The sequence below is a fragment of the Buteo buteo genome, chromosome 1, assembly GCF_964188355.1.
Source record: "Buteo buteo chromosome 1, bButBut1.hap1.1, whole genome shotgun sequence".
NCBI lineage: Eukaryota > Metazoa > Chordata > Aves > Accipitriformes > Accipitridae > Buteo > Buteo buteo.
The window spans coordinates 13,438,567-13,464,641 of NC_134171.1; the positions used below are offsets into that span (position 1 = coordinate 13,438,567).

At 38.2% G+C, this 26,075-nt stretch overlaps 1 protein-coding gene across 6 annotated transcripts in view; it reads left to right on the top strand.

Moving 5' to 3' along the window:
* The window catches only part of PPP2R2C (protein phosphatase 2 regulatory subunit Bgamma), a 201,900-nt gene that overhangs the window by 109,276 nt on the left and 66,549 nt on the right, over positions 1–26,075 (top strand). For 2 of the 6 annotated variants that reach the window (XM_075040868.1, XM_075040872.1), the window contains one exon: positions 2,070–2,225. The exons of the other annotated variants lie outside the window; for them this stretch is intronic. In XM_075040868.1, the coding sequence (XP_074896969.1) occupies positions 2,213–2,225 (13 nt within the window). In that variant the 5' untranslated portion in view covers positions 2,070–2,212. The remainder of the gene's footprint in view (positions 1–2,069; positions 2,226–26,075) is intronic. 6 annotated transcript variants of the gene reach the window in all.

Below are 26,075 nucleotides of genomic sequence, written 5' to 3' on the forward strand. Positions count from 1 at the left end.
GGTCTGGGTTTTTACTCAATAATGGGGATATAGTGACTTTATTAAGGGATGATGGTTTGGAATGTAAAAGTGGAAAACCTCAACAAATGACTCCTAGTGAAATGACAGAAATATGACTTGTCAGAGTTCTTGTATAGTTGTCTGCTGCAAATAAATGCTTAGATGAGGTCTTCCAGTGGTGGCATAGATGATTTAGAGATAAATTAGTTTATTCTTTATTCAAGCACCACAGTCACTGATCATATAATTTAAAAAGTGTTGAGCATCTAAAATTCTTAAGCCAGAAAGTGGACAAGAATATCCAAGCTCTTGAAAGTATTTTCTGTAGTGGCCCTTGTATTTTAATACTTTTGCAAGAACATGTCTACAGGATATTAATTTTAGTAGTTTTTGCTGTCACATCTAAAGTACATGTGTATTCCTATATGACTTCACTTAGAAATTGCCCTTAGATAATAGTTGCCCATGTCTACTTGCCACCCAGCTTGTAAGGCAAGTCGTAAGTGTTGGGATTTCATATAGTAGAGCTCTCCCTTTTTAAGGAAAGTGCAATGTAAGAGATGGGAAGTGTATTTAAATTTAGTTATATAAAGAATACTCTGTGCACTGATCTGTTGTTCAAAGACACGGGTTGCTACATGTCACTTTATTTACCTTTCGCATGTTGTATGACATACTGGTAGTTCTTCACTGGTTATACTCAATCTTTGCAAGTAGTGATATACACCAGTCCCCTGCTGATGTAAGTATCGTAGCTCCACTGCTTTTGGAACTTGTAACAGAGATATGATGGTCTACATACCCAGAGGACTTGCCCCATTTCCACCAAAAGAATACTGCGGGCTTGATTCAGATTCACCATTTATTAAAAGTACTGCTTTTAATAGTGCAAATAAATAGAAAGAAAACTCTCTTATGAGTACGATGCATGCAGATACACACCTGAGTAACTACCGTGAATGGATTGCTGCTGTCTGGATGAGATTCACATAATAACAAATGCCATCATAAGAAGGACTGCTTTGATACAGCACTTCATCTTTCTGAATTTCAAAGCTCTGCAAATTTAAATATAAGCATGTGTAAATAAGCATTGAAATTATCCTGGCAGGTATAGTAGATTTTTTTTTCCCTCCCGTATTCAATACTTGCATGTATTTGCTTTCAAATGTATCTTCTAGAAAAGAAAGGCTTTTGAAGAAAAGTGAAGGATACAAATTAAAATGGAGAATATATTTCTGTGCAGATCCATGGGGTTTTTCTTTTTGATGCTGTACAGACCTGGGATGAGGGGTTGGTAGTTTGGACTGCTCTGCTTTGAATACCATTAATATAAAATGGGTTACGTAACTTCCTTTCCTTATGTTCTGATGACAGAAATACAGTTTATTTCTCTGAAATATAGAGCATTTTATTTGTATGTTTATGCTTGTGTGATTTTTTTTTTTTTCCCCTTATCACTTTTTTCATTTTTCATTAGGAAGATCCTACCTTTAAAATGGAAAGAGCACCTGTTCTCTAGATCCTGTAAACTGATTTTCTGGCCTCCATTTTAAATTTTATTGACTGAAGCAATTATGCTTCTTAAAACCCCACTTCAACAAGCATTCTGTTGAACTGTTGTTGATGGAGAGTAAACTGATTAATCTGAGTTGAATCCTTTCAACAGCTGTACAATGGGTTTCACACTAAGGAATTTTCAAGGTACTTAATTATTTCAATGACTTAGATGAGGACTGAACTATCAGCACCTCCCTGGTAATTCTAAAAATATTACCTACTTCTTTGGGGTTAGGAGTATGAGAGAGGAAACCCTCTTGAGTCTCAGCCAATTACACTGATGGAAGTGAATATAGGAGCTAGAAAGATCTGGGCTGCAGCTTGTGACTTACACTCTTGTAAGTCTGGGAATGTCCACTGAGGAAGTATTTTTCTGTTATTGAAAGTGATTGGGAGAACAAGGTGCTTGCTTGCTTACAGGGCCAACAGTTTTGTTCCTGCTTGAAAAATTATCCTTAGATGAGGAAAGTTTTCACCATTTTTTTGTCTTGAATTTCTTTGTTTTTTAGGGAAAGCTATAAGGAAGCTTGTGCGCAAGGCGACTCTGGTGGCATCTAGAATCCTCAGATTTCCTTGACTGAATCCATCTGGGTTTAGCCCTAAATATAGTAGACAAGCTGCACTGCTTGCACTGATAAATTATATCTTCCAAATGATAGACCAAGGTACAGTCATGTATACTAATAATTTTTGATCTCATTTGACTCTTGATTCTGTTGCATTTTGGGTAGTTGTGACGGTTTGTCCCCATTGTTGTGGACTATCTTTACATCAGTACTCTCAAAAAAAATTAATTGAAAGAGACTTCTGGCCTGGCTCTGGCATTTGATGTTGCCAGCTCCTGAGTCTGCAGTTTGGTGGGAAACTTAGCCCCTCCTGAGATTTACAAACTCGCCTTCAGTGGCAGGTAGACAGTGGGACTGTTGTCAGCACAACTTTATTTGGTTTTACTACCTGTGGAAAAGAAAAAAGTGAAAACCTAAAACAAAACTGCACTTCCTTTTTGACATATATTTTCATTTTACTTTTTATGCTCAGCAATCATAAAATGAAAATAGACTGTGTTCTAACAAAGCATAGATTTTGACTATAAAATCACAGCTGTATCATCAAAAGAAAAAATAGATCACTAAAATACTATTCTAAATGATAGTTATTAGGTTTCTTTATATCTGCTTTGGTATCTCAGCTAGCTGTTGGAATGAGCAAGCAATCTCAGTGCCAACTGGCCTGCTTTCTGAGGTCAGAACTTCTCTTTGCTTTTGTTTTAGATGGGAAAATCTTCTGTCTCCTACCTGTGTCTTTTCTGAACTATAGGGGAGATAGCTTTAATAATACAGAATGTTACCAGTTTCAAGATGTTTTTGGAGTGGTGGTGTTGGTTCACCTCTTAAAAGACTTTGATATCCAATAGAATACATTGCTCTGCTTGGGTCATCCATGACATCTACAAATTAAGACTGATTAAGCATTTTTTTAAAATTCTCTTATTTGAGCATGACATTGGTTGAATATTAATCCAATTGCACAGAGGCTATTAAAATTTTCATTTTTACATGGATTAGATACTGAGTTGGAAGACTTCAGAGCTGTCTTTTCATTTGGCCAAAGATGGGAGGGAATGCTTCTTGCATGCGTCTTCTCGGTTCCTTCATGCTACATGTTGTGCTGCGGCTGTTCGCTGCCTCCACCTTCAAATATTGAGCTTTATCCTTATTTTGGTGGTGTGCTCAGATAAAAAACCTTCCAGTGGCTTCTTCCTAGTGCACAAAGTACTTGGGAGAGCATCTGGGATCTGGAGTAGATGGGTGCAAGCTCAGATTGGCTGGCACATTTGGCCCCTTGTGAATGTCCAGGTCTTGCTAAGAGAGACCCTATACAAACCATAGTCTAAGTCATCAGCTGACTGCAATAAAGAAGTCTGTAGGTCACGCACAATTTGTGAGTTGCATATGGCTTTGAAGTTGCTACATAACATCTGTTTTCTGTTGACCGGCAAAAGAAAATTAGTTTTAAAGAATGAATGTCACTGGTGTTCAGCCTTGCAGAGTTGGTCTACAGATGGTTCTCCTTCTGAATATAATTTTTTTAAAATATATGAACTTGCTGAGAGGTTAATGAAAGGTTCCCATAATTCTCCTGTTTAATTAGTACAATACAGCAACTAATTGAAGAATATGTCTATCTTTTCAATTGACAGCAACAGGTCACTCCTTTGGCACACAGATAATTGGTAATTTTCTGTACGTATCATTAGTGGAACAGGAAGATGAGTACATCTTTGTTTGCTGGGTTGTGATACTGTCTATCATGACATTGAGCTGGCCTGTAGTGGTCTGTGTCAAATGCTTCCCTTTCTTGCCCACTGCCAGTGTTTTGTGATAAGTCTTTATATCTGTTGTATATCTATTCAGCATTTGGCAGGTGAAAGCAATTGGGTAAGGTAAATTAATTTTCTTTGTTCTAGGAAATTCTGATGTTATTTAATGGTGGTTTTAGGTTATAAATTATCATACTCCTGTCTTTATTTACAATCTTCAGGAAAATTCTGACTGCCCACAAATTAATTTCTGAACAGAAAAGGCCTTGAGAGAGGTTCCTTCTACAAGAGAAACAGTGAACACCACATTGGAAATATATGGGAGCTGGCAAAGAAAATTAAAGCTAACCATATGCTTTGGCGTAAGGCTCTGCAGCTTAATGCCTGCTGTGGAAGTGCTGAATGTGGACAGGCTATCCTCCAGCCCCTGATAAAGGACAGAAGAGAGCATGTCTCAGGCTCTCCTTAAGCACACATTGCAGCAAGACTACGACTGTTGTGGCATGATGGATTTCTCTTAGTATAGATAGTACTATAACAGTAGTAAAATGCTTAAGATAGTTTGGAAATCCAGCTAATAAATGGAAGGGATATAATAGTCACTAATTACAGAATTTAGAAATACCTGAGACCCAGGGACATTTTTAATGTTAAATGAAAACCATGTTTAATGAGGTCAAGTACCCAAAAGTCAGGAAAAGTTGGAAATTTTCGCATGTTGTTTTTGTCAGCTGCTTTTTTAATTCACTTGTATAATCACAAGCTCATTTTACTTCAGCTTAGTAGCCACTCAATGAATTAATTAAATGTATAGAAAGGTATCTTGGAAAATAATCATGGTAAATTAGTTTCTTCTATCATAATTTTTGAGATTTTGACCCCAAAGTTTTCCCTTTATTTGAAAGGCCTTCATATATAACTAAAGGTTTTTAATAAAACTCAAGATGCTCCAGCTAGATACTAGCTTGAGTTAGAGCATGATGATACACAGATAATCTTAGCTCCAACTCTTCAGCACAAAGGGCTGAGGATGAATGTCATTGGAAGCAAGCAGAAGAGGATGCAGATTTGAAGTGTTCAGTGGAAGAAATCTCTTAAGTTGGTTTTGGAGAGGACTGGTTGTGCTAATGTAATAAGCATATACTAAGACAGTGCGACCTTACAATGTAAGAAGAGAAAAGTTAATTTGGATTTCAACTATTAGAAGGAATTCTGTGGAGATAAAGCAGTTATTAATGTAGTCAGGGATTTAATATAGCATGTAAATCTGATCCATTTAGAAAGAGCAGTCCATATAGTCAGAGGTCTCTCTGCAACCAATTGGCCTAACGCATTTGCTGCACTGATGAAATGGTGCAGAGTGGGAAACATGGTGGGAGATAAGGCAGAAAAACAGGAATAAGCAGATCTTTACATCTCATTGAAATTCATGGAAAGAGCATGAATTTGGCACAATGGAGGGTTTCCAATGAGGCTTCAGTTCCTCACACCAATGGGCAGGGAACAGGACTGTTGTTGCTCTGCCCTGTTCTATATGACGAGTGAATATGATAGTGTTGCATGGTTTTTGCTTTTGCAGTGGTTCATTTCTTCTCACTTCATTCCCATCTAAAAACAAAACAAACATGGTTAGCAGCTAAAGTGATGGTTCTTCAGCAGCAGCATACTGATACGAACTTCTGTGTACGCTCAGCACTGTAAAATCATTGAACACTTGCTCGCTGCGCTGCTATTTAATGCTGCTCTAGCCACTCCTGACAAGTTGATGTACTGGCACATCAGGATCCTGTATTGGTACATCATAGGGAGACAGGATGATTGGTAACCGTGTTCCCTTGCAGGGCAGTGGTTATAAATAAACTTCAGGAGGAGATCACTTCTTAGCCTTCTCTTCTTGCTCTTTCAAAAGATATTTTAACTTTTCGGAATTGAGATAGTGCTAACTCGAGCAGTCTCATACTGCGTAATCAAAGGTTCCAAAAACCTGATGTGCTGTCATGTGTCTTTGATTATGCAGTGCTATGGTTTTTGCCATTAAAATGTACACGTTTAATAACTAACAGACTTAAATTTCTGGCAATTTACACACTTATGCACTGTTCCTTTCTTATAAAAGTTAAAGTGAAATACTTGGAATTTCCTTGGGAAAATAGATAATTCTGACCTTTGAAGAAAACATAGAAAAGCTTCTATCCAATGTAGTATTAGTTATTTCATTTTAGTATTTTCTTCTTTTCTGTTTGGGTTTTACTTCTTCACCTATTTGCGTAATGAAGCCATTAGCGAGTTTACACTGGGGCAGCAATTAATAAAGATTAGTTTAAATATTAGCTTAAAAAAAAGTTATCTGCCACTTAGTTGATGGGAGAAGTTATGATTAAAGCATTACTATAATAACTAGGTAGCACATTTGCTCCTCAAAGTTTTAAATACTGTGTGAGCAAAAATTTTAAAAGTGACAATCACTTTCAATAGCTGATGTTGTACTCTTAATATATTCAGAAATCTAAACAGCTAAGCTGATTTCTGTCTTCAGAAGTTGTGTAGAGTCTTTGCATGTTCTTGTGCAGCATGTAGTCTGCACATACTCTAGCTCAGACTAAAATCTGAAAAAGTAAGCAGCTGATGCTATTTTATTTAGTAGCTATTTTTAAGCCCTCTTATAACTACACTTTGCAACTTTTTGCTATCTGCTTTTTGCCAGTACAATTTAGATAGCTTGTGTTAATAATCTTAGTAGTTAATATATTGTTGCTTGATTGCTCTGCAATGGGGATATATTTCTTTTCTGATTAATACAATGATTCAGACTAAAGCACATGGTCAATAAACATGTAATACAGTAAATATAATGAAATGAACAAACAACAAAAAAACCCAGAAGCCCTCCCCCAACCTAAAAATGAGCAAACCTCAGATTGACTTCTCTCCATTTCCTAAATAAAATCAATGCACACACACACAAAGTAGTGTATCCTTTTACAGTCTAAAAAAGGTCTGATGCTGGAAATGGATGTTCAGCTGTCACTGAGCAGTACTTCCTAATGCTAGCAGAATATTCTGCTAAAGGGGAAAAAACCACAAACCCTAAAGGGTTATTGCAGGAGATCTGCATTCTTTCTGTTAAATTTAATTAGGGATTTAGAATGTGTTTATCTAGGTTTTACCCATTAAGCTTTATGACTGATAAATTTGAAAACAAGCTTTCTGTGTACAAGGTAACTACTTTTGATAGCAGATTACTTAACGGAAAGGTAGTTATGTTTAAGTCATTAGGATGTGTATGTATGTATTCTTCCCTGTTGTTTCCTAGCATTTTCACTGAACCTGCCACATAAATAAATGACTGTGTAAGCTCACAATATCTAGTTACAGTTTATGTTTAACATGTGTTTTAAATAATTTTCATGCTGCTTCCACTGTGGTAAAAGTAAAATTAAGATGTTGTCATGCTACTCAGTAAAAACTAGGGGCCCTAGGGGCACTGGATTACAAATTGGTGGAGTTAAGTCACGTTGTTTCCTATAGCAATTAATTACAATTTAGGCATAAAACCTGTTAACAAAAACTTGCCTTTTAATTAAAAAGTAACAGAAGGCCCAGGTTAAATAGTGGGTCATAGTTTGCTAAGTGTTTGAGCCATAGGATAGTCTATGGTGTTAGTGGGTTTTGTTTGGTCTTTTTTTTTGTTGTTTATTTGTTTTTGTTCACAAGGCCCCTTATTTTTCTATTAGAGTTAGCACAGTCCCATGACAATAGTAGCTCCTGTGGAGTACCAGCTGGGGCTCCTTTCAGCATCCCCTACCGGTTTATTTATGATACAGCTTTGGCACCAGTATTGGCTGAAACCACGCTATTCTTAGGACACTCTCATTGAAGTCAAGCTGTTAAAACACCTGGTGTCAGCGTGTGGAAGAAGAGAAAAAGAAAACAAAAATTATGGGTGTGGAGAAATTAGGCGGCTATCATTGCACTGAGCATTGTGTCTGCTTGCTGCTTTGTTTCTGCCGCAGTTGCAGCAGAAGGGAAGCTCAATGTGGTTATTGGTGTCTCTCGAGTACTACATATCCTTATCTGTCTTTCTTATCTGTTGTTTAATTCTTAATCATTTGTAATAAAATATTCAGCTATCTAGTCCACGGAATAATACTTGTTTCCCTACAACAAAAAACTAAACCAACCCCAAACCTCCTCATATGCAGATACTACAGTTGCATTGCTCACTGAATTTTTTAGCAGATTGTTCCATTTGTTTCCTGTTGATATGACCAATAATATATTGGATTTTAATCCAGCTTATAGAAAACTATTTGATAAACAAATGTGTTATCTAGGAAAATGAGCATCCTTTTTAATAGCTTGGGAAACTGCTATGTTGTGAAACGCTTTTATCAAAAATTTAATAGGCACAGACCTCTTATGGAAACAGATATAAGGCAGGGAAAGAAAACACTGCTGTGGAGACTTAGTTTGATTAAAATGTTTTGGTAAAGAATCCTTAATTATTTTAAAGAAAGCCACAGTGGGGTCTTTTCTCCTGTGCTGATAAGAAACTGGGAAGTTTTCATATTGCATTCAAATGTGTGATGTGAAATGAATTCCTTATTAGCTATATCTCCTTGGGCCATATGCACTATAAATAGCTTTTCCAAGTCTATTGCTTTATTCTGCTCTGCGCTGTATTGTCAAATTGCAGACCAGAGTAAAAATGTCTCCAATCAGTTGCACTCTGAAGCAATGCATATGATACAGATTTGGGTTTTTTCATTTATTTTTATGGTACACAAGCAAATGGAGGACTCCTTGGTTCACCAACCCCTAATTTTTCAGAGTCCCAGGAAAAACAGAGCACCTGTTGTTTCTTCTGTCCCCGTGATTGTTGTCAACAACAGCAAGAAGGGTGAATCTAAGTTTAATTATTGAGTAAGATCTATAATACTACCAGTAAGGGTAGAAAAAAGCTTTTTAGTTGGGGCTGTGAAAAGCCCTTACTGTGAAGCCAGGTATTATCTGTATTGGCTTTATGTTTTGTCATAATAGCAAATGCAAGTGAACTGGGGCCATAAATTAGTTTACAGTTTTGGACTTTGAAAAGGGGTCTGATTATAAACCCAGAAGACCATGGTGTTTTCTGTGGTACATGAACTCTGGCATGTTGTTCATCTAGAGTTTTGTTTTGTAAGAAATGAGAGGCAGCTATCCTTGCTGTTAACACTGACCCTGCGTTTACACTAACGAACCCAATGTGCTACTCAGGGTAGCCTCAGAGAGATTTCCTTTATTTGCAGTTACCAGAATCTGAGAGTATTAAAATTGCCATGAGCTTAATTCTCTACCTGTTCAGTTCAAAATTCTTACAAATCCAGGATTATACTCTATTGTCGTGGTTTAACCCCAGCCAGCAACTAAGCACCACACAGTTGCTCACTCACTCCCCCACCACCCAGTGGGATGCAGGAGAGAATCAGGAAAAAAGCTAAAACTCATGGGTTGAGATAAGAACGGTTTCATAGAACAGAAAGAAAGAAACTAATAATGATAATAATAACAATAATTAAATGCCAATAATAACAATAAAAGGATTGGAATATACAAAACGAGTGATGCACAATGCAATTGCGCACCACTCGCCAAACGATGCCCAGTTAGTTCCTGAGCAGTGATCTGCCCCTCCCCAGCCAGCTCCCCCCAGCTTATATACTGGGCATGATGTCACATCATTCCATTCATGGTATGGAATATCCCTTTGGCCAGTTTGGGTCAGCTGCCCTGGCTTTGTCCCCTTCCAACTTCTTGGGCCCCTCCAGCCTTCTTGCTGGCTGGGCATGAGAAGCTGAGAAATCCTCGCCTTGGTATAAACACTACTTAGCAACAACTGAAAACATCAGTGTGTTATCAACATTCTTCTCATACTGAATCCAAGACATAACATTATGCCAGCTACTAGAAAGAAAATTAACTCTATCCCAGCTGAAACCAGGACACCTGTGTATTACTCTTTCACCGTTCCAAACAAGACATGAACTTCAGACTCCCGAGAAAGTGATCACCCTAAGGAATCTACATGTTCATGTTGATATTTATAAAAGCTATAGCTACTTTCTCAATCCAGTTTGAACAAGAATGCTTATCACCACATTTTGATCATTTCCTTGATTTTTTTAGGTCTTCCAGGACTTTTCATAGTTGTGATAGTGTATGAACCACAGCAGTGAGGGATATTGTGGCAAACTCTGCCACCCAGCCAGGTCCCTGCCATGGCAGCCTGGCTGCTCGTACTGCTCTTCAAGACTTGTGAACATCTGGTGAAGAGTCTCAGTGTGTAAGGTGGTCGCAGCAGCCTTGCCTTTTTAGTTGGGTAGCAGCAACCTTCACACAATGTGAAGTACCATCAGGGGAGTTCACGAGTCAGTTGTGCAAGGAGGATGGGAGAGCGCAAGGAGACATCCCCAAAAGATCAGCTTCTGTCCTGTGGCTTCCAGGATTGCAAAGTGCTGGATAATATATCACTTTTCAGTCCTCTTCGGTGTAGACGTGGTTAACGGGTCTATACCAGTTGTCTAAATCTTGGAGAATGGGAATGCCTGTTCTCAAGTACCACATGGCCTGTAGAGGTTTCTAAAAAATTTTGGTCCTGCTTCTGATTTGAAACACAAGACACCCGAGTGCTTAAGTATGCAAGTCAGAAGTGCCTTGGCTTAAAGTCACCCAATTCTGACTTAATTCTTAAACTCTGACTGAAACTGTGGAGGGTCCTGAGCTCTAGATGTGTTCAGATTCTTAGCGAATTCCCTGAGCTTGTGTTGAGCTCTGTGTGGAGCTGCCTTTTAAGTGTCCACCTCATTGGGTAACGCTGTAGAAGAGGGGGAGAAAATGGCAGGAGGAGGGGGAACCCTTTTCTGTGCACTACCTGTGTTGAGGCAACTTGGGAACTGAGAGAATTTGGTTTCAGACATAGCCCGGGGGAGCTTGAAGGTACTGGTTCCAATTTCACTTTCTACCAGGTGAGAGTCAAAGCTGGATTGGGACCTTTGGTGTCCCTGCTGTCAACTGAGCCACCACCTTGGGTAGTGATGGACAATCTGCCGGTAAGATCTGCGATACCACCACAGCAGGCTCTAAGCATATCCCATACCAAATGCTCCCCTAACTGTTCAACACCGATTGCACTTTTGTCAGTTGTCCTGCTCTGTGTCCATCGTGTCACTGGAGCGTGGCACTTTGTCACATCACAATATTTCTTTCTCCATCAGTATCTTGAGGTGCAAGTTAGTATCCAGGCAGCCTGGACACAAGAGCTGAGAGTCAGGGAGAGAATAACAAGGGTGAAGGCTGGCCCTTGAGTAATTAGCAACAGTGTGGGGAGGTAAGCAAGTGTGTTCAGCTACTTCTCTCATTACATTAATGAGCAACACACTTGTTCATTTGGTTGCATCAATAAAATGGCATAAGACAAAATTCTATATTGCTTTACACTGGCTGCAAATTTTCTACTGGAGTGAAATACATTAAGTACAGGTTTAAAATATATTAAATATTTTCATGTATTATGGTGTATTTTAACTTGCTTGAGTGATCTTGCATGCTGGCTTGGAGGGATATATCATAAATACAATTATTATTATCCTTTATGCTAAAATGACATTGACATTGGTTGAGATTCTCATGCGAAGTGAATAGCATAGCTCCAGTGAAGGAAAAGGACAGATTTGGTACCTTCTGTTTAAGTTGTCAAGGTTGGCTGAATTCTCAGTTAATTTAAAATCCTGCTTTATGGCCTCTATTACACAGGTTTCTGCCCCCTCCTTGAAATCTCTCTTCTGGAGTGACAGAATGTAACCATAAATGTTGTTGCTTTTTGTTGATTTTTTTCTGCTTTATTGTATGTGGTTTTGGTTTTGTTCTTTTTAAAGTAAAAATCCGTGTTGCTTCATAGGCTTATAGGGAGGTCTGTTCTAATTCTTTTTGCTTGTAATGTAAATCTTTAGCACTGGATGAAAAAACAGATGATTCAATTTTAAAATGCAAACTGAGTCCTCATTTTCTGTGGCTGGCAAACTTTCCCTTTTATCCGTCAGCCAACTTCTATCCAGTCCACTGGTTCTCCTCCTCTGTGTCATGCTTGCTAACTTTTGCAGATTAATTTTTTATGAGAGATACTATTAAAATGACTTCGGAGATTCACATAAATTATCTCTGCAGCTTTCACTTGCTCTTTGTTGTTGTGAAGAATTTACTAACATTTCTCCAGTGCAGCCTGTTTTCTCTAAATCAGCACCAAGTGTTTTTCTAACTTGTGCATTAAGTAATTTCAACTTGATTTTTTAATGCAGTGAAATATTAAGTGTGTTATGTAAACTTAAGTTGTGAGGGAAAGGAAGCAGACAAAGTGTGTCAATTTTGCTTTGTCGTTTACACAGCTACTAAATCTTTGTGAAGTCAATTCAGCTAAGCCCTGCCTGCCAAGAGCAGCCATGGTAGCTCCTGTGCCATTGAGGTGCCTTTCTGAGATGCAGTTCTTCTTTGTTCCCTCCAAGTACTGGGGCAGCAGTTTCTGCTGCAGTTCATTATCTGAAAACTGTGAAATGAGGCTTTGCTGGCTCCCTGCCTCTTCAGTTTGCTCCCACCAGAAGAAGAGAGTAGACGGAGTCTCCCTTTGCACTTCTACATATCTGTCCTTGTGTGCTAGAGTCTGAGCAGGAATTTATCCAGGAGGAAATTATGAAATACGTGGTTGTGTTTTGTGCATGTTTCACTCTTTGAAGTCAGCAGGAAGCACCATGTATTTGCAGTGCCTGTGTTTTGCAGTAAATGACTAGAGGAGAGAATTCATGTTATCCAGGCTCTAAAGCTGATCAAAACTGCAAGACTGGAAAGTGCAGCCCCTGTGGTACTGGAAAACATGAAGATGCAGGCTAATGGGAGGCCTGCAGGGTGTGTGTAAACAGTCTGCTCAGTCCTAAACTCCTAAAAGATTAACTGCTATGGTCTCGGAGATGATGATTTTTATATTTGAGAAAATGGGTGTCCTTTCTGTTTTAAGAGTTGGTGAAAAAGACACAGTTTTACGTATTTATATATTTGTATTGTGCAAAGCTGTGGCTACAAACCTAAGATGTGAGTTAGCCATCTATTTTGTTCTGTAAACCAGACATATTTTAGTATCTAAAAGTCTTCTATAAAGTAGAGCCTCCTAGATTATTTTAATGTTTAGTTCTCTTCTAGTAAAATCTTAAACAGTTTTCATTGTTGTGAATGAATTGATTCTGCTGGGTTGCAATTTCATTTTAAGGGACCAGGTCTTATGTTTGGGAGAGCTGATTTAGGGCCAAATTCTCCATGTGAGTTTTTATCATCTAAGAACCTTATAATTTGATTGCATTTCACTTTTGAGCTGCCAAACTGAACATAAACTGAACCTCTGTTACTTTTCTAATGTAGCTCAAAAGCTTTTTAGTTTATGTAAGGGTTTTCCAACATTTATGATTGGTAGGTAGAGCATGTATAGGTATGAAGGTTAATTAAATCAAGAGGTGAAGTTTGTAGAACAGGGAATGCTTCATTAAGCCCTGTGTGAAGTAACATGTACAATCTGTTCACAATACCCTAAGTGCCATTCACTGAGACAGTGTAATTACAGCTTACACACAGTTTCATTAGTTTGTGTTTCTTCTACTGTGGTTGACATGTATGTTGTCTTCACTGAAACCCTGGAATAGAGGAGGGACTGCTCGCTGGTGGGCATCTGAGCATACTGACATTCCGCAAATCATTTTTCCTTTGGGTTCTAAAATGTCTTGTCCCAGATGTAATTAAGCTTGTAATTCATCAACTGACACATTTATTTTCTCAAATTCCAGATCTATCTGAAGACTTGTGAAATGGCTCTTCTTGTACGCTTTTTTTTGCTTTAAACAGATGGGAAACAATAATTATCTTTCCCCACTGCTAGTAGTTCATTTTTTGTTTAGGTTGTTTTTTATTTAAAGTTCATTGATTTTTATTTCAGGGCAGGATATTATGACAACCTAAAGATGCAGTCTTTAACACACATCTCTCTTTAATGTGCATGGTGTTTAGGCTGTGAAGATACGAGGGTTTAAGTGAAAATTTAACTGTGTAGATTCCCAACAGTTTCTTTTCGTAACAACTTCTGCTTCTGAGAACTGTGAATGCATTTAGACTGAATGTCTATTATCACCAGTCCAGGCAAATTTGCTTCTCTTTTGGTATGCATTTAGTTGATTCCCAGAGAAGGACTGCTAAAGCTCCAGTTATGGTCTCTGCAAGTCAGACTAGATGCATACATAAAAATCCTGGAAAACTATGTGAACATACTTAATATTACCCTCGTGATAAGTCCCATGGGCCTATTCAGGTGAGAGAAATTAAAGATGAGGAAGCACTTGAAAGCACAGGTCTGTAGACAGAAAAGCAACGTTAATGAGGGTAATAAAGACACTAGTGAGAAGGAATGAATGATGAACTTTATTGCAAATCTTATCTGTACATTATTTCTTTATATTAAAAAAACCCTGCATAAACGTTCTTGTGCGAAGTTGCTAGACTGATGTAAGAAGACAATACAGCTGGGACGTAACAGAGGTAGCAGTAAAACCAACCTTCTGTTGTCCTCTTGTTGTGCTATTGTTATCTTTAAATATCTTCGAAAGGCTTATGTTAGAACTGCTACATTAAGAGAATACATGTTACATCTATACCATGTGGTATCCCGGCTCTGCCAAACAATGGCAGGTGCCAGAGTGGTAGTGATCTTCTGCTGTCAGTCCTCTGGCTGTAGTCTGAAAATACTGAAAAGCTTAGGGCCTGCTCCAGAACTGTTTTACCCTTTGTTACCTATTGTATTTTTTTGGTATCTAATAAAGTAATATTAAAATATTTCACAGAAACTGCCTGCCTAAATTTTCTCATGCCAGGAATTAGAATGTTTTGTTTTGAGATGATGTTCAAAGTTAGTATCTGTGTTCTTTACGTTTTCAATAGATTGCGTGTATCTCCTGATTTTAGTGTGTTCTAGTATTATATAATAGATTTCACGTAAGACCATTCCACAGGAAAAGTTAGCAATAAAACATGTATGAAATTATACATGGACTTAGGTTAGCTCTTACCAGTATATAAATTATTGCACAGACCTAGGCTGATGTAACTTCAGAAACTATTGTCTGCCAAAACCATTCTAAATCATCTAACGGTTTCAGAAGTAGCATGTTTTGGGGCAGAACTTCCGACTTTTGCACACATAATGAAGAATTATAGGAAAGCAGATGAGGGAATAAGGGAACTCAAATGTCATCCATTTGCAACATGTAAGTCCAGAAATGGATCTCAGTGCTGCTGCAAATCACAGACTGCATGGCAGGCAGACTGTCAGAAGGAAAAACTAGCGTGACAGCTCTGGTTTTAGGTGTGGTGTTTTGTCAGTTTATGAATTGGGAGACTGTTGACTATTAGCTTTAGGATGATGCATAGGAGCTTTTAAAAGATATATTTTTTTAATATTTGGTCTTTAAAGTGAAGGACTACATTGAATTGAGGCTGTCTTTTATTTAGGTCAGTACACCATAAGTCATGACTAAGAGCAGTTAGTTGTGTCTTCTCAAAATAAAAGGCCTTGTGTTATTTATTCACTTCAGTGCCACAAGAGTGTATGATGCCTTATAGGTGATTAAAATGAACATGCCACCAGAATCTTATAACTTAGACAGTGCACAGCAAGAGGTGACAAAAAAAAAAGCAGATAAGTACAGGAAGCATGAGGGTTATGGTGGCAAAAGCTCTTGAAAATGCTTTCATATACCAATAAAAGCTTTCACTTACGCCTCACTTATGTTTCCTCACTGCATGTTGCCTGCATGTCTTGCTGGTTATTTGATTTTTGGTTTTGTTAATGTATTCTACTTGTAGACTTTGGTCCTGATATTGTTTCCCTTGAAGTCCCTGGATGGAACTCCTAGTGATTTAAACAGTGTTGGATCAATCTCAGTAAGCAAAGACTTTTAGGATGTGGTAATGAAGAAGCTGGCACTTTCAACTTCTTTTAAAAGGAAGTGTTTTGTTAGAGTGAATAATGAAGGACCCTGTAATTCTTGTTGTTCGTGTAGTAGATGTAATATTATGTACAAAAATAATGCATGCTTCATCATAACTACCCAAATATGAAGTGGAAAGCTTTGCTGTTCTTCCTCTTTTAGCATCCTGCTTACCTCTAAGTGTGTATCTTTTGTCCAGAAAAATGTTTTTTTTCCTTAATGTTGAGATGATTGTTGTGAGGATATGGAATTGTTTTGGGGTTGGGGGAAGGAGGGAGGTGGTTGTTGTTGTTTTTTAAACATATCTTTCTGTCCCAGTTAGTAAACTTTTGTCATAATTAGTGCAAACTGTGGATAAGTGTGTAACTACACACGTCTTGCTTGAATCCTGTTGATCTCCTTGTCTCAGTGATATTTTGTAGTAGATTCCTAAATACTTAGTGTAGAACATTGTTATTATTAGCTTTAAGTGTGATTTTTTTCTTTCCTTTAATGAGGTTTTCCTTACTCTTGTATCATAAGAAAATTTCAAATGATTACATTTGCACAAATTGTTGCTTTAGCATGTCTTTAATGTTATGCCTCCAGTATTATGCCTCTTGCTTGTGTCCCATCTATTCACTTTTATCCTTCTGTTTCTGCCATATTCTTTTCAGCAGTATTATAACTTCTTCTGAGCTTATGTATAATGTTTCTTTATTCTAAAAGGATCCCATCAGCTTGATGTGAGTTTAGATTTTTTTAAAAGTTGAAAATCCTTTAGACTACTGTGCTCTGCCTTGACAGAACACATTCTCAAATGCATAGGGCAAACGGGATCCACGCACGTTACCTGCTGTAAAATGTGGAGAGAGGAGCAGACTTCTTTGATGTTTGTGTCTGAGTAGCAAATGATAGAGTCTGCCTTGTAACACATATATTTGTGTTTTAAACTGTACATGAAGGAGAACCACAGAAGTGGTAGAAACTATTTCCCTTTCATGGAGATTCCATTATTTTCTGTCAAGTGGATTTGAGGGAGATATTTCTTAACTATTCAGACATGTACAGACAACTCATGATAGCTGCAGAAATATCTGACTCTCTAAAATATTTTTAAACCCCATTTGTTTGTGTCTTTTTTGCTCCATGTAGAGATCCTTCAAAAAATATATCACTGCCGATTTTGTTGATGGTGTATACCCCAAGAAGCACCAAACAATACAAAAACATTCAGTGTGTCAAATGGACACAGATGTTTAATAAAATGCAATGAAATTTATTCACCTGTTTATGTGAGTGCTGCACATGCTTGATGGGTATAACTATTTATTAAACAGCTTGCCCATGTGTTGCCAAATAGTGGATTAAATTCTAGTAAGTCTGCTTAAGTAGCTATATGCTCATGAATGTGACATTTAGTCTATTTACACCTTTCCAACTGGGTTAAAATGTCAAAAAGATGTATTTTTGTAATATAAGTACCTCAATTCTTTTTGACATTATTTTCTGTAGCTCATTTTAAATGCATATCTTTCTTTTATATTATCGTCATGATGGTATTAATTTGGATGTGCAAATTAGCTCTTCATGATGTTGTCATGTCAGCATCTGGATTCAAGATGTGCTGTTTCATAAGCATCACATCCTATTGCATTTCATCAGAGAGTCCCCCTTTCCTAATCTAATTATTCCTAAGGAACCTTGGGGATTGTGCTAATGGGCATCTGAAGCTATAAAGAGTAATGAAAGTGGTTGTGTTACTGCTATGCAATTAAGTGTATATAGAATACCATTCATATAATTAAATTCAGAATTTTTACCAGTCTTTTTCTTCTTTATAGTACATTAATTATTCCTCTGAAGTTAAAAATAATACTAATGGAGTTTAAGAGCTTTTTACGAGAGTTGCACGATTTACAGTTGCAAGTTGATTTTGGCTTTTATTTTTAAAGGCCTTCAGCAAATAAGTAGCCAGTTGTATGAAATTATTTTTATGGTTTCTACATGTTGTATGTGAAAAGGTGGAGGATGTTTCTGACTGAGGCAGAATTTGAAGTGCTGGGAAACAGGTGGGGTGTGCTGTGCGTTTCCTGTTTTACATGCCTGTTGGTTTGATTGGGTGCAATACACATTATGCTGGTGGTGGTGGTAATGTGTTATCAGCAGTCACTGCTGTTTGTAAGTTCAGCATGACCTTTAGTCTGGGTTCAGTTTTCTGTCTTTGTTCATTTGGAGTAAGTGTTTTGATGAATGAAGATTAAGTATTTAGATCAACTAGTCAATATGTTTTCCGCTTATAATTCCATATTAATAAGTGCTGATGGTCAGTACCTTTAAGGTCTACTGACAATCTGATGGAAATCAATGGTAGTTTTGCCTCATTTAGTTCGATGGGAGCAAGAATGAGTCTTTAACCAGCAGAAAATTATAAACACCAATCTCTGTTCATGTGTCATTCTGTATGAACAGGAGTTTTTATGGTGCTGTCAGGCTGAAAAAAAAATCCTTTTCTTTTTTGATAATGAAGCTGCATTTAGCTGAAGTAATCCCTAGGTAGCCTGTTAGAGGTGTTCTGGCTTTGTTATTCCCAACAATATGGAATGTGGCTACTCACTGATTCTACTTAAGTAAGTAGTTGCTACTGCTCAAAATAGCTTCAGAGATGGCTGTGCTGCTGAAATTTTCCTGCAGACATCCTGCATTAACCTAGTTATCTTGAATTTTCATGGGAAATTCAGACTTTATTTTAATGCTGTAGACTGCATGATATTAAATAATTGGTGCAGTTCCTTTTTCCAGAACACGGGTGACAGCCATGATCTTCCATGGCAATGAAGAGGCCAAGGGGTTGTGAAAGCATCCTCCATCTTTGATTATACACAGCTGGTTGGGATTCTTGTGCTACGTTCTGGACTGCCTTAACCATAAAAATCCCACTATCACTTTAAAATTGGTCATCTCTGTGGAAGCCTACTACAAAACTGAGTGGTAGCTTCATAAAACAACTCTTCCAGGATATCCTCTTAGTTTCTCCCCAGGTACCCAACAGCAGAAATGAACTGTGAGGTTTGAATAAGAGTTTAATAGGTCCAGGTCCTGTCTAACCAAACGACAGAATGTCAGAGGGAGACTGGCAGCTTCTCTCTAATCATCACTCTAAAAGCAAAAGGAGAGAAGAAAGAGGGGGAAAGTGCACAGGTAGCCTGGTCTCTTGGCTAGATTTCCAGATTGCTTAGGGCTTTAAAGGTCGAACCCAACACCTTACGTTAGTACCTCCTTAATTACTAGGAGACAACCTTTAGAGCACAGGAATAGCATGCTTTTGGCATTACAAAGCAAGGAAGTGTCTGCACTCTAATTCATGCTTTAAAATATTCTTGAAGTATAGCAGTATATTGGTATGTCATTAATCTACCCTCACAAAGGCAAATAAGTTTTGCCTCCAAGAGAAAAAGTTATATTCATCTTACCGTCTGTACTCATGGTCCTTGGTCATATCAGTGATCTGCAAAGTCAGGCTAACACTGCCAGATTTTGTACCATGATTAAGGATTCTGATGCAATGAGTAGCAAATTTTCTAGCCATTTGCTGTAGTTGACCATTGTTGTTCCCATTTGCTCTTGAATAAAACTCAGCATTGCTTTTACCTACCTTCTAAGCATTTTCTCTGAGATGACAGACACGTCTGAGAATCAGTAAATGAGAAAATAAAACCTTCAATCTATTCAAACAACCTTTTTTATTTGGTTGGCTGGGGTTTTATATTTTTATATTTATATTTTTCTCTGGTTATTCATGTTTTTCTACATTATTTTGGTTTCCTTTGATTACAAGGTAAAATCCTTAATTCTCTGCACGAATGTATTAATTAGTGACCAGTTGAAATAACATTCTCATTGGCTATTGGTTGCTTCCTACTGTCCCTATTACTTTTGCATATTTGTGTTTTTCTATGTAAATCTGAAAATAATTGCTTAGAACAATTTAGGACAATAAAAGATCTGATTTTGTATTCCTGCCTAGTATGTACATATCTTCACTCATCCAAGTAATCTTGGTTAATGGACAGTATTTGTGGATATTCACCTAAAAACTTCAATAAAGAAAGCCTGTGCTTGAACCTCGCTTGTGGTTAGTCATTGCTTTGTTAGGCTTGACTTCTAATAATATTCTTTTGTTCTTGCACTTTATATACAAATCATTATTTTAATGATCCTTAAGTTTAATTTTGTGCTAATCAGATATGGGGAGGTTTGCTGCCTGTTTTTCATTGTCAAACCAGTTTCTGTCTCTCCTTTTAAAACCAATTTCCACACACAAGTTCAAATCCCTTAGATCAAGAATATGCTCATTTACAAAGATTATAATTGATTTTTTGGCCCTGTTTTTAATACTTTGCACTGTAAATGACATCCCAGTGGAGAATAATCATCATACAGATGTTTGAAAGCTCCTTCCTGCCGAGTATGGTAATTGAAGTCTATAAAGTGTCATCAGACTGCACGTTGTTTCTAATTAGTACAAGGCAGTTTCTCTTAGCTTTGTATAGTTTTACTGGCCTCTTCTCTTCATTATTTTACCAGCTGGCTAGTAAATCTTGTCAGTTGCTCAAAAACCAGATGAAAAGCATGAGATTTTTCTGAGTGCTTCATAAGGTCTTGCTTTACTTTACCAAAAATACAAATTTTTGTATGGTTTCATGCTGACTTTCTGAAGGTGTCAGTATGCTTCAAGCTCCAACTTGCCAGGTACTACTCTGACATCTTTTGAAAGACTCTTAATCTTGTGTCTTCAGGAGAAACATTAGTGCAACAATAAATTTCTTTCCTCATAATAGGGCTTTTATGATAATGATTCTCATTTGTCTATTTTCTGAAAAAGGATCTTTTTTAGTAACTGCTTGATGGTTGGATGTTTATGGCAGTCAGTTTCCCGGGGTATACTTGGAATGATCAACAGTGGGATGGAAGTGGGCAGATATAAGAATTTCTTCTGTTGAAAGGAGCTCAAATATCTGTGGAAGATCATTGGGAAAAGAAGCTTTAATACCTGTTTCAGCTTCCCTTTGTGTACTCAGGTACGGGTCAAATCCTGAGGCCCTTATTGAGGGTTGAATTGTGCCTCCAAAACTGTACCTCCCTCTGGTAGGTTAGTTTAGCCTAGAGTACTGTCCCTGTATTTCCTTATGTCTTGCTGCAAGCTCTTTTTGCCTTAAATAAACTGGGAGCTTATAGGACTTTAAAAGAGAAACAGAGGTAAAGAATTTGCAAGCCTTGGCTGCTTTCTTCAGGCATCCATTCTAAGCTTATGGAAGACTGAAATAAGAGCTAGCTCCCTTTGTGATAAGACTCTCAGGCAGGACTCCTGATGATTTTTTTTTTTTTTTTTTTTTTTTTTTAAGGTGGCATTTGTGTTTCTCCCTTATGTGTAGTGAACACCTTGTCTGAATATTCAGGTAGCACATCCAAAATCTGTCATGATGCATTGCTTACACAATTTCTTGTTGATTCCAATTGAATGACACTCCAATAATGTAAAAGTCCACATTTTGCTTGAAGATTGATAAGGTTCAAGAACACCTCTGTGAACAGCTAACAGACAATAATTTGTTGAGCTGACATATATTCTAAGGCACCAGAGTGAGATTTAGGAGGCTGATTTGATCCTCTCCAAATGACAGCATCCTGAGGAAATAATTTTGTTTCTACAAAATTTCTGTGTTTGGGAGGAAAACAATATGCAACAGCTATGATATGGAGAAGGGCTGTATTGTAAGTAATTACAGAACTCCTTACTGGTTTCAGTGGAAAGTATACTTAGTACTAACAATGTATTTAATATGATACTGCTTCACACTGGACCCTCCAGTTAGCGCAAAGCCTGTGTAGAAGCAAACCTCTTTCTCACATGAATTAGCTGCTAATTGTGCAAGCTTGTACGAGTCCATTAACTAAAACCAGCATCTCTTTGATCTGAGGTGGTGTTTGTAGCAAAGTGCAGTGATGTGTTGCTTTCTGAAATAAAAAAGGTTTATTTGCTACTTTGCTGGTAAGTATTGCATCGTTTAGGGATAACAACGTGAAATAAAAATATTGTTGTAGTGAGCCGGTTGCTTCCAGGGTTAGGAAGCGGTGTCTGGGTCTGCATCTCTCCCCTTCACTGCAGTGTGAGGTCTAGTGGCAACAGCGAGCTGGTGGCCGGCCCAGGGAACGCAATCTCTCTCTCCACTCCAGCAGCCTGTGGCAAGTTTTCCAGCATCTACTCTGTGGTTCCGACTTGGGTAAAACTTTACCCTTATCGCGGTCCTTTGAACAACTAAACAGTGTGTTTCTCCACTGCTTTGCCTCAGAGAAACCTGTCAACACCTTTTCTCTTCATTCTGTATTTAATGAATATGTCAACATTGCTTAATGAAGGATGGTGAAAAGGTGTTTTGTAGTTGGCTCTGAACGTGATGGTGTGTCCTGACAGCAGCGATATCTTGGGCACAGCGTCGCGCTAACGTTGTTATATTGGCTCTGATGCCAATTCCGTCAGTACGAGCTCAGATATTCCTCTGCAGTGCTCTTCTACAATGCATAAATACACCCTCATGCAAACAAAAATTCAGAAGCATCTCAACTACATATCCATCATTTATAATTACAGTGGGATTAAAATAGACTCGAGGCTTCAGTTGGCCTCGTGCCTCAGAACTTCTGTATTGCAGCAACGGCCGCTCTGCTTCGAGAGCACAGCAATAATTACTGTGGACTGCATTTTAACAACCAGCGATGATTGTAAGGCATAGCCTTCAAGGATATCGGGAGGGGGTTGGAAGCCTTGCACTTCTTTTAAGGGCTTAGGTGTCTAAATGTTATCTGTGTGGGCTGCAAATTAGCAGCTCTCAAACTATATGGCTCTAGGAGGCATGGCCTTGGGGAAGGTGCCTGCGGATTTGTGAGCCATCACCATATGCTTTGAAGCCCCCCTGATCTGGGGAGGGTCCTAAGAAAATTCCTCTAGGTCTATCTTTGTAGAGAAGGCAGAAATCTGACGTACTGATGTTTGTTTTTCCACACGATTTTGTTTTTTAACTTTCCAGCTTTAGCCGTATGCTGGCAGAAGCTGTATTTTGCATTTAACATTTTGATGAAGATGGAGTGATTGTGCTTCGTGTTAAAACGTGATAGGCTTGAAGCTTTGAAATCCATGTTCTCCAGTTTTGAATGCAGTGAGAACGGTCCAAGTTCCCACTTGCAATATTGTGTTATTAGACTGCGAAAGAGCTTTCGGGGCTGTTTTATGTAATTACTGGGTTACCCGCATGCTGCTTCCTTCCTCAGAGTAGGGAAAAAATCTGAAATTGCCTAACCAGTAAACAGTTGCTGTTTTAGACAGTGTCTGTAGCATTTGTAATATATGCTGATCTAGTCCTGTTATCTAATTGATGTCCTTTGGGAATATCCCAAAACAGGGATGTTTATTTCCTGAGGCTGTTAAGAGTGTTTGAAGTTTCTTTATCAGACACAGACTGGGGAAAGGTGCATTGATTTTTAATGTCTTCTGTTCTTTAAGTATTTTTTTTTAACGAGTAATTATAGAAATATGATGCATTTAAACTTCAGGGCAAATTTATCGTTGGGTTTTGCACACTACAGCTATCTAGAATTCAATCTTTCAGGGCCAGGAGTTCCTCTATTTCCTGACATAATAGGGTGATTCAGCATGCTCTTCATTTTAAGCACATGAGTAATCCTATCTTTCCTCACATTTAGTTGGATACGTATACATATATAAAAAAATAAAGACTTTAGCCTTTCATGAACTGAATCTTATGAGATGAGCTTTTAGACCAATGTAGATTTGTGTAAGCCACTACTAAATTTTTCTATTATTTCCACACTCATCAAACCTTAAAGCACTAGGGTTGATAGTGAAGCTGATACAGAATAGTTGTCCTGTTCATTTTTAGACCAGCTTAGGGGCAGCCTTTGGTGTTCTATCAGTAGCAGCAACCCTTGTTAACACCAAAAAATCTGATTTTTCTGGTGTTGGGATGATTAAACTTGCCAAAGAGATCTTGATGCAAGCCAAGAACTAATTGCATAATCTTTGAGTTTGGCTTTAGTTTGTACACTTAAGCCAGCCACGCTACCTGGATAATTCTGAAAGGTCACAAACACTGATTTCAAAGGATGTTTAGAATGGATCTAATGTATTATGATGCGTGATCTTCATCAAAGAAGTATTAGGCACTCCCAGAAGTCCCACAGTTATATGATCTTGTGACAGACCCAGAGGCAAATTCAGAGTTGTCAGCCGAATTGCCTTCGGAGCCTGCCAAGCAAACAGATGCTAATGTTAGATGAGTATCTACAGGGCTTGGCATCGAACTCCCATGACAGCCAACAAGCCCTGTGTGTGACCTTAGCTTGCTGGTCCACTGCTGGGAGTCACAGAGATGTCCGGTGATGTATCAGTTAGAGCTGTATGTTGCACACGGTATTTGGATATAGTTTATTTGGATCCTGTGGTCAAAGTGTCCACTCAGTAGATGTAAACTCTGTCATCTACCTTTGTGCATTAAGACTGAGAAAAGCAAATGCGCTTTGTTTTACCTGTGCTAGTTCTACAGGCTCTGGAGCTTCTTGTACTCTTGGAAACTCCCACCTCTGCCAGTTGTAGCAGGAAACCGTAATACGATTTGACACAGCAGAGTGTGAGTGTTGTTGGTCCATGTGCTACGCTGATTCCTATGAGTTGCAGTCACTAAATACATCTGCTCCCGTAAACTGAATGTTTGGGAGCACTGTGACCGGGTGGCATGGAGGGGCTTGTGCGTGTGAGGGTGACGTTGCACCGTTTCCAAAAAACTGTGGCTGTGTGCTTGCTACCTGTTGCAAAATGGCTCTGGCTTCTGATAACCCCTGAGCCATGCTGAAGTGGTGTTTGGGGGAGAGCAATTTATCACAGGCAAAAGCCTGCCAAGGTCCACTCTTAGCAATTTAACAGTATTAATCATAGCATTGCAAAGCCTAAGAACGTCCTGGAGCTCTCCTTCATTTACTAGCGCAGATATGGCTGTTGTGTCTCTGCTTTCCTTGTCATCGCTCTGCGTTTGAAGACTCTGGCTCTAGTCCAGCTCCTAGCTCCAGCCCTTCATGATTTTTAAGATTATACCTCCCCCTGCTTCACCCAAAAGCCTGTTCACCAGGGCTTTGTCTTTATTGGTGCATACTATTGTCAGGCTTTGTTTATTAGAGCTCCATCAGTATATTCATTTAACAACATGCATACTCATTTGAACTGAATACAGTAACGTTTAAGTCTCTAGACAAGTGATTAAGAGCTTTATTAAATAGAAATATTTTGCTGAGCCACAGCCTGGATTATCTGTCCCTTAGTATGTGTATAATCAAAACTGCTTCTCTGATCTTAGATAAAAACTCTGGAGGATCTGTTCCATTTTTTCCTTTGTGTAAAATGGGAATGCTAACATTTCCTTACTGTCTTCCTTGGGTTGCTGGGGGGTTTAGTGCCCGGAAAGTGCTTTGAACATGAGAACTGCTGTGACAGAATTACTGAGAGCTTTGCTTCTGGAATTTAATTGCTCAGTTAAGGGGAAAAAAAAATGTAGTTCAGAACCAGCTGGCAGTGAAATGCTATTGAAGTTTGTATGTCATACATGGGAAATAACATTCATATTGAATCTGGTTATTCAGGGTTGTATTTTAATTTTGGATGACTTTTGCTTACTCTTTGATATATTTTAAATAAATGATTTTCCTTCAAAATTCTAAATATGGGAGGGATTTTTTTTGTCCTTGTTTTATAATAGCCTTTTAGCAAAACTTGATGCTTGTTTATTGTAGATCATTGCAACTATTATGCACAAGCATAATCACTTCTGACAGTGAATGTAAAATTAGTATATTTTAATAATTTGTACACTTTCCATTTTTGGCATCTATTTGTTCCAAAATGAGGGGTGAGGTTCAAGGTCGTTCTGTGCTTCAATAAAACCCAGTTGCCTAGCATTTTTAACACTTGGCAGCACCATTTCTAATCTGTCTTTTGCTGGCAGCCAGGCTGTGCAGCTCCTCGGTGGGAAGTAAAATGGAGCTGAGCAGAAGCTCCCAGCTCAGGCAGGCTTCCTTCTGTCAGTACCAGTTTAAAC